At 43.8% G+C, this 14,093-nt stretch overlaps 1 protein-coding gene across 1 annotated transcript; it reads left to right on the forward strand.

The window, feature by feature from the left end:
- The first annotated feature begins 210 nt into the window (after positions 1-210).
- Positions 211-8,342, forward strand: PCARE (photoreceptor cilium actin regulator). Its single transcript, XM_009937311.2, has 2 exons — positions 211-3,983; positions 8,213-8,342. The coding sequence occupies exons 1-2, from the start codon at positions 211-213 to the stop codon at positions 8,340-8,342; spliced, it is 3,903 nt and encodes a 1,300-aa protein (XP_009935613.1).
- Positions 8,343-14,093: the final 5,751 nt, after the last annotated feature.

Raw genomic sequence — 14,093 nt, forward strand, 5'->3', positions numbered from 1 at the left:
ACTTGAAGAGCAGATCCTACGCATTACGCACGTGAGAATTCAAGGCAAACAACAATCAAAACTGACAACAAAACTGGGATTGTGATGGAAAACTCATGAAAAACAGAGCAGTCTGCAGTTCAGGATGAAACAGTGAGTTTGATTCTTTGTCGTGCTTTCCCTAGTTCACCTGGATTTTTAATCAAAAACAAAGCCAAAGACAGAGAAAGGATGGGCTGCACACCTTCTCACAGTGAAATTGCGAATACTATTGCAAGAAGTGGTCTTAAGGCTTTGAATAAACCCAAAAGTATTTTGCGTATTGATCCAGGAGATAAAGGAATACCTCTGCTGGTTAAAGGTTCATCTTGCTACAATATAGATGAATTCCACCAATACGGGATCCGGAGGCAAGACTGCCTGAGAGAAAAGGAGGGTAAACTATCAGAGCAGAGCAAAAACGAAAATTTGCAGTTATCTTCCAAGGCTCATACAGATCCCCAGATTTTCAAGGAAGACAAGAAAATTGAGAGGACAGCCACAGATGCTGATGTCGTGATGTCTGAACTGATTGAGTCTCAAAAACACATCACTGAGGCCATACAGATCAGAAAGCAAAGCTCCTGTGAATCAGAAGCATCAGCTTTCATTTGGGATGACAAGAATGAAAGCAATGCAAAGCAAATCTCAAAGAAAGGAAAGAAGCAAAAAAATCATAAGCTGGCAAAGCAAGGTCGACCTAGCAAAATTAAAGAAAAGTCCATTTTGACCCCGTGTGAGACAGAGAAAAAGGTAGATTTCCCAGATCTGCTTGTTAAGGCTCATCAGAGTGCGTATGCCTACTTAAATCCCAATCTCTCCAAGTATGAAACTATACTTCACATGGCCAGCCAGGCCACCCAAACTCAACTCTTCCTACAGCAGATGGTAAGCTTTCTCGTACTTCGCTTTGAAGAAATCAACCAGCTTTTGGAAGAAATTGCAAATGATGGGGAAAATCTTCTCAAAGATGTAGGTGGGAATCTGGCATGGCCAGCAGAAGAAGGTAATTTGAAGGAGCACCCTGATCTTCTGCAACAACTCCTGCAGTACACAGTCAATAAAATGCAGTTACTGAGTGGGACGCTGGCCTCCCTGACCTCCGACGCCCTGCAGGAGATGTGCAGCTACCTGCAGTCTGCTGCGAGCCACTTGGAAGGAAAACTGAAAGCAAAGCAAAGCTTCGATGAGCGCCTGCTACAGACCGTAAGACTGCTTGAAGCCTCAACAGTGAGATCCTCTCAGTCCCACAGTAATGACAGGACTCTCTGTTCTGAGGACAGTGGCATTGGCGTGGACAATGAATCTCTCAAAGAAGTAAGTGCTCTCGGCCAGCATGGAGGGCAAGCAAGCTGTGATTCCTGTGCATATGGACATCCGTCCCAAAAGTATGTCAGAACAGTGGAGCACGTGCGTGATGGGACAGTGTCACCAGGCACAGCCACATCCCATGACTGTGCACTTGAAGGGCATTTTAAAGATATATTTTATTCATCTGTGCAGAGTAGGGAAGTGACTTCTCGTCAGGGTAGAGTACCAGAAGGCATTTCAACCATGCCCCAATATGCAAGCTTGAACAAAAGTCATTCCTATAACTCCTTCCAGTCGGATTCTACTCAGGAAGGTGAATATTTCAAAATCTGTGAATCAACGGATTTGCCTTCCGATGAGGATGATGATGATGAAGGGAGCACCCTGGGGGAGGATGATGACAATGCAAGTTTATCAGAAATGGGGAAGGATGCCCTGCCAAGGAGGCCCCTGTCTTCGCCTGCAGTCACTGATAGCACACAAAGGCAGCCCATCAAGAGGACGGAGAATGCAGAGACAGAGGAAATTATTTTGAAAATGAAAGATGCCATCAGTGAAAAAATCAAGTTCGTCCCTGCTAAATCCGGGCGTAAAGAATGGATAGAGGATGAGAGCGGAAGAGCAGTCCTAACAGGAAGACCCAGTACTGCAACGGGCAGCCAGAAATCCTTCGGGAAACAACGACGGTCCAGGTCAGAGGAGTCCCTCAGAAGCCAGGCAGAGGATCCAACCCTCCTAGAGCTTCAGAGAACTCAAAAAGAGCTCAGCAAAAGGCTGGAACTGTTTTATGGAAAGAAGGATACAGCTAACAACCTAGAGCCTTGGAAACCAAGAGCGGCACCTTATTTGCAGGATGAGCAAACTGCATCTAGGTCCTCTAGCAAACTGAAGGCGTGCCTCTCAAAAAATTTCAGCATCCTGCCTAACCAGGATAAAGTCCCTTTGTTCATATTTGATCAAAATCTTGCCCATCAGCTGGATGAAAAAAGATGCAGGAGGCCTTTAAGAGCTACTGTGCCCACCCAGGAGGAATCAGGAGGCAAAGAAAAGGATCCTCCTGGAGCACAAATGCTCAGTGGCAGCAGCTGTGCCCCACGACAGTCTGTTAAAAAGCTTATTGAAACTTTCAGTCCCACTGAGGATCTTGTAAAAGCTGCACCTTTAAGATCCTTAGGACCAATAAAGTGCATCAGAAAATTTGGACTTCCAGTCATCCCACCCACCATTCCCTTTCAGAGGGCCCTGGCACCTTTAAATATTAAGCATCGTGTTTCACCAGTAGAAGACACAAACCCTTCAAACACCAATGGAGTTTCCTCTAGCTTTCCAAATGCCTTTCCTCCTACATCAGCTGCAGAATTAAGCAAGAAGGACACAAAGGAAGACACTGAGGAAGACATTGACAATCTGCCACCACCACCACCTGAAATGTTGATGGACACTTCTTTTGACTTCTCTGAGCCTGAAGAAACTGCAAGAACAGAAGGAAACTCTTCAGAAGATGCCAAAAAGCCTGCCAAAGCAGAGTTTCAAGCTACTAAGAGATCACAAGTTTCCCCAAAAATGAAAGCCTCCCTGCAGTCCGTTGACTTACTGCCAAGTAAAAATACCAGTGGCCCCAGTGCGATCGCTAATAAAGGTCTCAGAAATACTGGAGCAGGGGACAAGAAGCTGCACAGGTACTCTCTGGAACTGAACCCTACCAATGTGCACATCCCTAGCCAGGAGGAGATATTGGCAACACAGAGAAAAGAGGCTGCGGATTTGTACAAGCAAACCCATAAAATTATTCCTCTTCAAAATCCCAGTGGAGTTTCAAAATCACACAGCAACAGCTCAGAGAGCAAAGAGCCCAATTCACCCGTGACTTCAGTGCAATACCAGAAGCACGGTTCTCCCGATGTGCTCAGGAAAAACGAAAAAGGCTCAGCATTTGCCAGGAGGGTCTCCCCAGCGAGAACGCCGTCTTCTTCTCTGCCAACCGAGAAACGGGTTTTCAGCCCCCCAACACACCACAGACACTCTCTGCAGGCTTTTAGCAACCTGCAACCGAGCTCACCCACCATGCAGAGGAAACCCAGTCCCCCCTCTAGCCCCAGAGTGCCCAGCCCACCCTTGCAGAAAAAGCTGCCCTCTCCGCCACCCCAGCGAAAACCACTCAGCCCTCCCACGGGGCACAAGCAAACCTCACCAATGCCACACCAGCTGCTGGGCTCCCCAGCCTACCGCCGAGATGCAAGCCCTCCTCCATTCCCCACTGCCCCCTCCCCGCCGACCTCCCCATCCCAATCCTACAAGGGGCTGAGAGCTGGGCTGGGTGCTGGGGACGAGCACCAGCTCTCCTCCTCCAAGAGGGGCAGCAATATCCGTTCAATATTTTGCCCGGCCACATCTTCCTTATTTGAAGCCAGACCTCCGCTTGTACCCACCAAACCTGCTGTGGAGGAGACCAGCCAGCCTGAAGCTTCACCACTTTCCCAAAAAAACAGTCTGCTTCTCCGGCAGCCTGGAGACCGGACCAGAAAGCTGTCCCTGAGTGCTGCCAATCCTCAGCCATATGTGAGGAGAAGTTTCTCTGACCGCCGACCAGGGGTCCAGTTTCGTCTTCCAGCTCCCGTAACAGCTGGCAGTGAACCTGCACTTAACCAAGCAAGGTAAGAAACTTTCCACTTTAGGCCAAGAAAGCAGAAGTATAGCGTTGTGTCGGCTTTCTAAACTCCTGGTGGGAATTTAATATTGTTAAGAGATTTCCCAGATAAGTGCCCTGTTCATGTGCAGAACAGATGGCTGGGCAAAGACAACATTGTAGTTGAACTAGATGATCATTTTACGTCTCTTCCAACTGAAGTATTCTATTCTATTCTATTCTATTCTATTCTATTCTATTCTATTCTATTCTATTCTATTCTATTCTATTCCATTCCATTCCATTCCATTCCATTCTATTCTATTCCATTATATTCTATTCTATTGCCCCAGATTTCAGTAGACTACAAGTCTGAATAAAGGGAAGAGTTAACTTTCCATGGCTTGCTCAAGCCTTACACTTACATGTCTACTGTAACAGGCACTCCAGGTAAAACTGAGTGTTCATTTCAAGGTACAGGACACCACTTACTTATGTGGAGGCTAAGAACATCCGCATTCAACTCTTAAAAGCTCCTAAGTAACCCACAGATTATAAACATCTTTTAATAACCAAGAGAAGGTAGGCTTGGACCAAGAGGAAAAGTATCGTTGCCAACTGATGTTGGCCTCTAAGCCAGTAAACTGTTCAGCTGAGATCTGTACTAAAACGTTTCAAATCAGCTGGCAGGAAATACAGACATTTAATGTGTAGGCACAGATCTCTGTGGACATAATTATAGCTTGAAACTGTGAGCTTCTCATGTAGGCCTTCAGATCTAGGTGCTGATTTCAAGTCTGATGAGTCCACAGCCTCGGCCCAGTTTTCAAAGTGGAAAAACCTCCCGTGGCTACCAGAGATTCATTGCTTTGAAAAAGTAAGATTAAAGAAACCGAAACATCAACACATGCCAATTCCATGTTTGCAACAATTGGTGGCCATTTTTTAATACTTTGGGCTTAGCTTTAGATCTTCTCTACCACTTAAAAAAAAAAAAAAATCACAATACAAGCCAGGAAACTGAAATGGGTGTTTGGGAATACTCAAAGATCAGTGGAACAGCCTGGAAGTACCAAGTGTTGTTATTCTTGTTTCTTAGCATCTTAGAATATTTAAGTCCATTAAGCTTTAAGCTACACAAGAAGATTAAGACCCTTCTCAGGTAACCTTTCCTCATGTGAGGAGTATTTTTACTCTTGCCACAGAACAGCTGCAATCACATGAATTGTCCCCATGAATAGGGATTGCAAGACCAACCCTAACAGGAGATAAAATTGCACTTGTAAGTACTTGCGCAGGTACTTGGTGTGTTGCGAGTACAGAGGCAGTTGTGGATACCAAAGTCAGGTCTCCAGGCATTGCCTCTGAAAGGCAGAAAAAAAGACCAGGTTTCCCATGCTCCCAGTAGAGGAATAGGCTGAACAAAACATACGAAACCTACTGGGAAATGCAAATTGTTTTGCATTCCCAGTTCTAATATTCCATTATATTCTGACATTTAAAGATTTCCTAAAAGTCTTGCATATTGTTGCTGGGTTTTCTGTTGTTGTTATGTACCATGTGAAGTCAGATTTGTCTGCTCCAGTGCCTGCTAGCAGAAATAAATGTTGTCAAAAGAGACAAAAGCCTTGGCAGTTTTATGGTTCGATTTTACAAACAGTCTATTATAAATTGTTAGCTAATTTATGCTTCAGTGAGGCGTATTATCTTTTATTGTAGTCTGTCAGAGCACAGAGAGTAATCTAAAAAAACCACTGTAAATAAAATCATCCCTTTCATGAAAAAAGTTATATATCCTAGTGTTATGATATAGAGCATTTTGGAAGAACTAAATATGTCCTGAGCCAAACTCAGTTTACCATTTATACAAATGGACATCAAAATTAACCCTCCTGAGTTAGTCCAAATTTATATCAATATAAGTGAAAGGGAAATTTAGCCCATTAATTCCACGTGGACTGATTTAAGATGCAATACACTACCGTGTGTTTTCTTACACTTAAAATGAGCTGTCTGGAGTAAACTTTTGCAGACCTTGCATTAAATACGAATATCACAGCAAATGCGCCGATGGGCAGAGGAGGACTGTTTTAGGAATCAGCATGTGGCAGAAGCTCTGAGAGCCCCTCACATCATTGCTGGTTGTCTCCTCCTGCTGAGGACTGGAGGGGTTGCCACAGCTCTAAGCACCACATCCCCATGCACAGATGCTGACCCCCGCTCTTAGGGCAGAAGCCAAAACAGACAAACCACCACACTCTGATCCCTATTTTGCCTACAAGTTCATTAAGCATCCAAGGCTTCCTCTACTTTGCAATTCATTCAGCTGACAGAGGAAGAATTCAAAATGTCTCCTAACCAGATGTTGTATTCCTAAACCTCCTCATTGCGGCCACGTTTGCGCCTGGTCTCAAATTCACAACCTATTCCCACCGGGCTGTCAATCTCCTTTCCTTCATTCCTCCTCTTGCTCTACCTCTTCTCACCAAATACAAAAGTGCCTCTTTTTCGTGTGTGTACTTTTTTTGTGTATTCTTAGCAGCTTCAAGCACTAGTCACAGGAGGGAGGGGAGACAGAGGCAAACCTGCAGGACCATCACTCCTTTATAGGTAAAACGTTTTGAAAATTGGTGAGTTAGCCAGTTTCTCCCATGCTCCCAATCTCTGGGATATATCCCCCCACTTGTTCCATGCCCAATCAAAACATCTATTTGCTGAGAAGCAGATTGCTAAAGATCGTCTGGCAGGAGCTTGTAGAAGCAACATCTTCCAGCAATTCATCAGGCGGCTGAGTCCCCTCTCCCACCCACCCCATTTTAACAGAAGCACCAAAAAAAAGAGGTGACTTCCATCTCATTTCACTAGCTAGCATTGCCAGGCACTAAATGTCAGTGCTGTGTGAAGATTTGCCTGCCTCCTGCACACTCACTGCTCCCCTAGAAGGCAGAAAGATCTCCTTTCCCAAGCAGGTCTCCTGCCCATCCCATGCTCTGAGGAGCATCAGGACCTAAAACACCGTTAGCTGTAACTAGGGCTAGAGCTAGAGCTTTCTGTTTCAGGTTTCAGTGCTCAAGTCAGTACAACTGGTTCCCATTTGGACAGCCAGTGGGTGGATAGACTGAGCTAACTTTGCTGGTTTCTAAGCTTGGTCATTTGACAGCAATCAGCAGTTATTGGCATCTCATCAAGGCATAACATGTACAATTGCTCTGCTCATAGAAATCTTGTTAATCTGTAATAGGATTTCTGTGTGTGCAGTTAAACGAAATAATATTTCATTGAGACTGCTAATCTCCCAAGAGGCAGAGCAGAGATAGAAGATTAAACGCTGTTGCCTTTGAGATGTTGTTCAAAGAGGGCTTGCGAATGGATTGGATTGACTGAATCAGGTCCAAAGCGAGTAGCCCAAGTGAGACGTTCTGCAGCTGGGGGATATTTGAATCTGAGTTAGTTCCAGAACTGGTCGTGTATCACAAATCTCTTCATTCAGCAGCTCAAATCATTAAAGTGCTAGCAGTCAGAATAGGAACATAACAGCTTGTCTGTAGTTGAAAGCTCTTTCGGTTTAGCAGTTTATGTACTTAAAATACAATAATGATTCCCAGATAACTCTGGAATATTTCCTCATGTTGAGCTGAAACCGCTTTAGCTCGTTACAGCAACACAGGGCACATTTCAGCACGAAGGCCTGTGGTGTGAGATTTTAATGGCTAGCTCCACTCCTATAATCAATCTTGATTCATAAAATCCCTGTGCCCCTAGAGATTGCCGGTGTGACCTCAGGAACATCATTTAGACTTTCTGTGTCTCAGTTCTTCTGTCTGCAGAGTGGCAGATTTATACCACCGGAATACATAGCCCGCAGTCATGTTGGCACGCTCGGAAATCACTGTAACCACACTAAGCAGATGCGTAACAGTGGTAAGACCTTTCCTCCAGGGAGTCTGGATTTGAAACAAGACTTTTCACTCAAATCTATCTCTATCTGTAAAGGAACCCAGGGTCATACTGATCCCCTGTTACACATAAGAAATATTTGCTTCCCAACAGAGTTTTGGGAGGGGACAGTACAGGGCATTTGGCATCAGAAGAATAAAATCTGACCGGTGCGTATAAAGAGCACGTGTACAGGAGGAGACAGGGAATAACATAGTACGTGCAGCATTTGTGTGTGGTGGATTAATGTGGTCTAATTAGCGCTGTTTTAAAGAGTCACGATTCATTAGCATCTTAACTTAAGCATCTTTCCTTCTGCAGCTTGGAGGAGAGCCCTAGGAAAGCAGGCGACTCTTGGAACAGCCCTTGTGCCCCTGAAATGAAGGAGTCCAACAGATCCGCTTCCCACCCTGAGCTCTACGTTGTGGGCCAGGGGCTGCAGAGGGACTGACAGCAGAAGGACCTGCGAAGGCAGAGGTACGAGCAAGGCCAGAGGCCAAGCAGCCTTACCCAAGCCTCCAAATCTTGGCTTCATTTTTTCTCGCAAGGAAACAACATGATGGCATCGCATCTGAAAACCCAAACTGGCCCCAACATTCTAATGAAATACCAGCAGAGTGATAGCCAGCTGCGTCTCCTTTCGATTGCTTTTTGTGGTTTAACTCAAAGATTTGCACTGAGCAAAAGAAACACTTTGCAGTTGGGCAAGTCTGAGGCAAATTGGTTTGATAAAGACAGGACCTGTAGCCAAGTCCTTTTTTTCACTGTTTAGCTAAAGGAGTTCCAAAAAATCTTTCAGAAATTATCGTTATTGACATGTTACTTATTCAGGAGGCATCACAGTTTCAGTTATGTAAAAAGTGGCTGCTGTGACATTTCCAGGGGGAAGGTAAAATCCTGAACCAATTGTGTTTTGTTGCAAAAACATCAATGGCTTCAGCAAAGCTACAGATTTACACTATGTATTTGTCAACATGCGGAGACAAAATAAGGTCAAATACAAGTTAAAATAACCCCTTTTAAAGGAATAAAATTAGGGATCTTATTCCCTCAAAAAGGCTTTGATCTTCTAAATCACCTTTGATTATCATGCAATCTCATGACCTCTAGTTTCCAGGGTACAGGGCTTAATCCCGATTAGAGCAGTTTTGTAATAGGCCAATCAAACAACATTATAAATCCTGAGGCATCTAAGGACATGGGGTTTTTTTTAGCGTGGCTTTTTTTTTTAACATAAGAGAATGCTAGCATAGAGAATCCTATTGTCCCCAAAACAGGTTTAAATTCTTTCTGATTTATGCAGTTTGAGGGGATTTATTGTAATTTCACTGAAGAGTTTAGACAGATTCATGTTAATAAAAACATAAGTTATTTACAGTCCATTAATCCTAGGTTTTTACAGCACCCACTAGAATAAGTTTCAGAATTTACTTGCTCACCTAATTTATTATCACAATTAAGATGCAACTTTTAATTAATGGATTTTAATTTAATTTGACATGTTTTTGTATCCGACTTTAGTACAGAGCAAGATCGAGGAAAAAAAAAGCCATTTGTAGTCCTATTTTGATAGGAATAGTTTTAATTTTTCCTACAGTTTTCATGGTGGTGGTATCTGGCCACTTCACCTTCACACAGCATTTTTAAGCCTTCCTGCCACCTTTATGATGCTTGTCTTGTGCTTATCCCCTTTGGATACTAAACTCCTGAGTTTTAGTCTAGTGCCTTAATCACAACCATCCTTCAATAAGTTCAGTGCCATTTTATGCCACAGACACAAGGAAACCTTAATTGTTATGTTGAAGGTAGGGGTTTGAATATAGAGAAGCAACTCGCAGTGAATAGATGCTTTGGATTGTCAGGGGTTTGTGAGCTTCAGGTAGCAAAGCAGCCAAACCCGTCGTGAACAGCTAGGAGATGTCAGCAGATCCACCTTGTGATCCCTCAGGCAGATGCACCATCTCCTGTCAAGCTGGAAAATCACTGGGGAGATACTGCAAAGACCATCAGCAGGGCAAAGTCTGCAGGCCAGTCTTCCCCCTCATCAGAAGTGTAGCTCTCTCCCAACTGCATGCAAATACATTTTTGCATGCATTTTGTCTTTGTTCTGCTGGCAGTAACCAGCCAGAATAGAAACAAACCAGAAACATGACAGCAGAACACCAGCACTTTGCATGCCTAAATGTAGCTTTGAAGATGAAAACATAACAGAGTGGGAGGACAGCTTCTGCTCAGCTACTACAATCATTTTACCTCTTTATGGTTTCATGCTGAAATTTTGCGTTATCCATGAAGGGTGATAAGAGACCTTATCCTCCGAGCACCAAATTCTGTGGTGCGAGAGCTACAGCAACACATGGAGCAACACTTCAGCAGTCAAGCTGGAAACCTCCTCACACGTGTGCTAGCTGGACGTGGAGTCAGCCAAAGCATCTTTCCTCCAAAACCACGCTCCCCTGAAGATGTGGTGCATGAGCTGGCACTCTGCCACAGCGTCTCTCCCAGCTTTGACTAAGGCCGTGGTCATCAGGAGGCTCATTGCAAGCACAACGCCACCTGAACGCTGCAGCTGCTGAAGGATTCTGACGCTGCCCTAAGGACGCTGCAGCAAACTGAGCATTGTAGTCAAGAAACAGAGCTCCTCCAGGAGTGATCTACACGTTTGTAACATGAACTCACGACTGCATATAGCTAACAGATTCTCTTCAGTATAGTTAATGTACAGAACTCTTGCAAATAAGGTGTTTACCTTCAATTTGTATCGCAAGCATGAGATTAAGAGTAACTATAGTATGCAGGAAATGATAGTTTGGCTTGCCACTTTTTTAAAAAAACACTTTTTTTTTACATCACAGGTTTTTTGGACAATTCCATTTTTCATGAATACAACATTTATGGAATACAATTGTTTTATAAGACCATACTCAAGTTTAAGATTTATTTTTTACTGATGTAAATAAATCAGAATTTTTATATGCAAGGTATGAGTTTGATCTCTCTTACATTCTTTATGCCACCGGCCTAAATCTTAGCCCAATGTTATACTATTCATTCCTTCCTTAGTGCACTAACTAGTGCCCTGTGTTAGAAAAAGTCCATTTGCTTCTTCCCCACCACAGCACAAGCTTGCCTTGTTTCATGTTTTACTGGTACTTCAATTAATTTAGGTTGCATTTCCATTAAATAAATATGTCTTTTTTAGGCTATAAGATCCAGCCTGGACAGTGACAGAGCAGAGCATAGGTCAGCTGTGCTTCTACCCGTCCCTCGCCCTGATTTAAGCTTGAGCTACCTGCCAATTTTTTACTCGATTCAGTAGAGCTTCTATGTACAACCACAGCTAACTCGAGCACCGGGTAGGGGGTTTGTCCTAAGGGTTAAAACCAGAGTGCACCTGCTGCAGTGGAGTCTCATGGCAGAGGGGCTGAGCACAGAGTGAAGCAGTATCAGTTTTCCAGTCAGGGCCTCATAGCTACAAAAACAGCAGCTAACAGCTCCTTGCTGCACTTTATCTGCAGACCTTTAACAAGCTGGCAGCTGTTCTTGCTTCCAGTGACACTGCTCAAATCTCCAACCTTTCACAGACTTGTCATTTCATACCCTCAGCATCTGAAGATAACTAGGACACCAAAGCACTAGACACACTCCAGTTGCTTTATTTGACTTCAAGAACTACCCCAGACGCTAGCCATACGGTTGACAGTACTGTGCAGGTTACCAGTGAAACCAGTGTATGACAGTGTTTGCACTGCCACACCTCTCAACCTCCAAAGCATTTCATAATCATTGATGAAGTTTTGTCATTAAGAGGAATAATCTGAGAAGTTATCCCCTTTGCTACAGGAAGGGAAGAAATCACCGCACAGAGATAAGGTAACCTGTTCTTACTGTCACATCTCATCAGTAAGGAGGTGCCAGCATCTCCTAAAGAGAAATCCTTCTAGATCAGCAAATCATTAATCCTTCCACATCAGATCTACTCAGTGCCATCATGACTGCAGCATGTAGAGATGCATGTTGCAAGTATGAACTTCGAACTGAGTTTTTCATCTTCCTGGGCAAGGTCATAGAATCACAGAATCATGAAGGTCCTGAAGGTTTCATGATGCTTGCAGTATGGATTAGGTGCTCGTTTCCATGTTGTCCTTGGGTAAAGGCAAAGACTAATACAAACTCACGACTGTATATTGGATCATCTGAAAGCTGGGAGCAAATATCCTAAGCTTGCATTTCTTGCCCACTGCCCTTTTTGCAAGAATCATGAAAATATTGATGTCAAAAAAAGAGGTGCAGATACAGACAGTACTCAGCAGGACAAGGTCATCAAGACCCAGGATCACGTCATCCCTCTGATCCCATTTCCATTCATCTCATGTATGCTCACCCTGCATCTATCCCATTCCACCACTGCTAGCACAAAATTATCTACAGCTCTCTCCACCCCTAATTGCTCTCTGCTTTACTAACACTCTGAATTTCCAAATCTGGCCTCTCACCTCTCCTCATCATATTCTTTTCTTTACTAATATACAACTCTGTGACTGCATTAAGTAACTCCGTGAGGATTTCTACAGTTAAACTGTATAGTGTACACCCTTTATCAAGGTTATTTTAAAGGAGAAAGGGGTGATAAGCCTATCTTACTCCATATGAATCTCTCTTGCCTGCATAAAGTTTTCCTTGAGGCACAGATGAGTTGGTTATGTAGCAGTTAAAGAGAAACGGAAAGCTTTCAATGTTAGAGGCTGCCCTTCATTTATTATTACTACTACTGAACCACTGGGTCTTTCGTATACGAATGAGCCAAAGCTGAAGCCTGAGGATGCTGACAAAGACCCGTCCTTCCCCAGAGCAGGAACTGTTAAGCGGTGGACAAAACTTTCCAGGCATTCCAGAAGACACACAAAGATATGTAGCAAGGCCAAGATGACTCTACAGATAAAACCTAAACCAACAAATTCACTAGCAGCTTGGCTTTTAAATGTGACTCTTAAGAAGTCAGTCTAACAGGGCAATTTCTATCTTGTAGCCTTCACCCCCCCTTTTAACTAATATGAGTTCAATATCACTTGCATCCAAGCTGGAAATTATACCTGCCAGTACAATGCAATAGCTTTATTTTTTTATTTTTTAAATGTTTACCTCCACTTTCAAGCTTTGTGTCTCTTTGCTTGCAAATATAGTTCATGTGGATAATCAGGGCACAAGGCAATGCATCTTGCCGGACTTCTTTGAATATTGAGGTTTTTATCAATAACCTGATATCCACACAGATCCTTTCATCTTTGTATTTCAGAGAAAACACATGCATATACATACATGTGTGCATTAATCATAAGAGACCTGGCATCCAAGTAGCTTTCCGTAGCACAGTTTTTCTTGTGGCTAAGCCAGGGAACAGGGAGCACCAGGGACGCCCTGCTGTCACACAGTGCTCTGCAGCTGAGCAGCTACTGAGACACAGAACTGCTGGTAAGCAGTTACCTGATTCCGAGTCTTGGGCATATTTCTTATCAGTCCACATAGCGTGGTAAGAACAGCTGGTAACAGGGTATCTCTGAGGTGCTCTAGCTCTGCTAGCCCTGACAAGTCAATGGTTTCCCATTTCCAGCCTCACAGAGTTCCCTTGACAGCCAAATAGCTAGACTAAGCTTTTCCACAGAAGAAAAGCCACTGGAAACACCACAGCACCAGGAGCGCAATAGGCTTTTGGACACTCGGTGTATTCCCAGTTTCCCTTGGCTCTGCAGACTGTCTACTCCCAGCACACGGTGAAGCTTCTTGTAACCTCTTCAGAGGTTGTTTACAAACCAGCAAAAATAGAAAGTTGTTTCTGTAAATAAACAGTGTACTAATAACTTTAAGAGTCCTTTGATTGATAGGTTTAATTTAGACTCCTTGCCGCGAAAAGGAGACTGGGACTTGTGTGAGCTTCTCTATTCTCTGGATGGTGCTTCCCAGGAGACTGATATGCTCCAAAAGTACAAAGCAACAGCGCGGGGCCTGACCATCTCCCACCCACCCATTTGAGGGTGACAAGCCAGTCCTGCAGAAAGCTAGCACAGGGCCCAGCGGATCCAATTATCTCAAGTTTTCTCTCTCAAATTTTCTTTTTCTCCTAAATTTGCACAAAACCAAGCCAAGACCCAAACTATATCCAAATTTACTTTTGTAAGCCAAGCACTTACTGGTACTTTGAAGC

This window comes from Opisthocomus hoazin, chromosome 2, assembly GCF_030867145.1.
Source record: "Opisthocomus hoazin isolate bOpiHoa1 chromosome 2, bOpiHoa1.hap1, whole genome shotgun sequence".
Lineage (NCBI taxonomy): Eukaryota > Metazoa > Chordata > Aves > Opisthocomiformes > Opisthocomidae > Opisthocomus > Opisthocomus hoazin.

Excerpts from the sequence above, each read along its gene's own strand:
- PCARE (XM_009937311.2), top strand. The coding sequence starts at position 211 with ATGGGCTGCACACCTTCTCACAGTGAAATTGCGAATACTATTGCAAGA. Across the intron at positions 3,984-8,212 it reads CCTGCACTTAACCAAGCAAG|CTTGGAGGAGAGCCCTAGGA; the intron begins GTAAGAAACTTT and ends TTCCTTCTGCAG.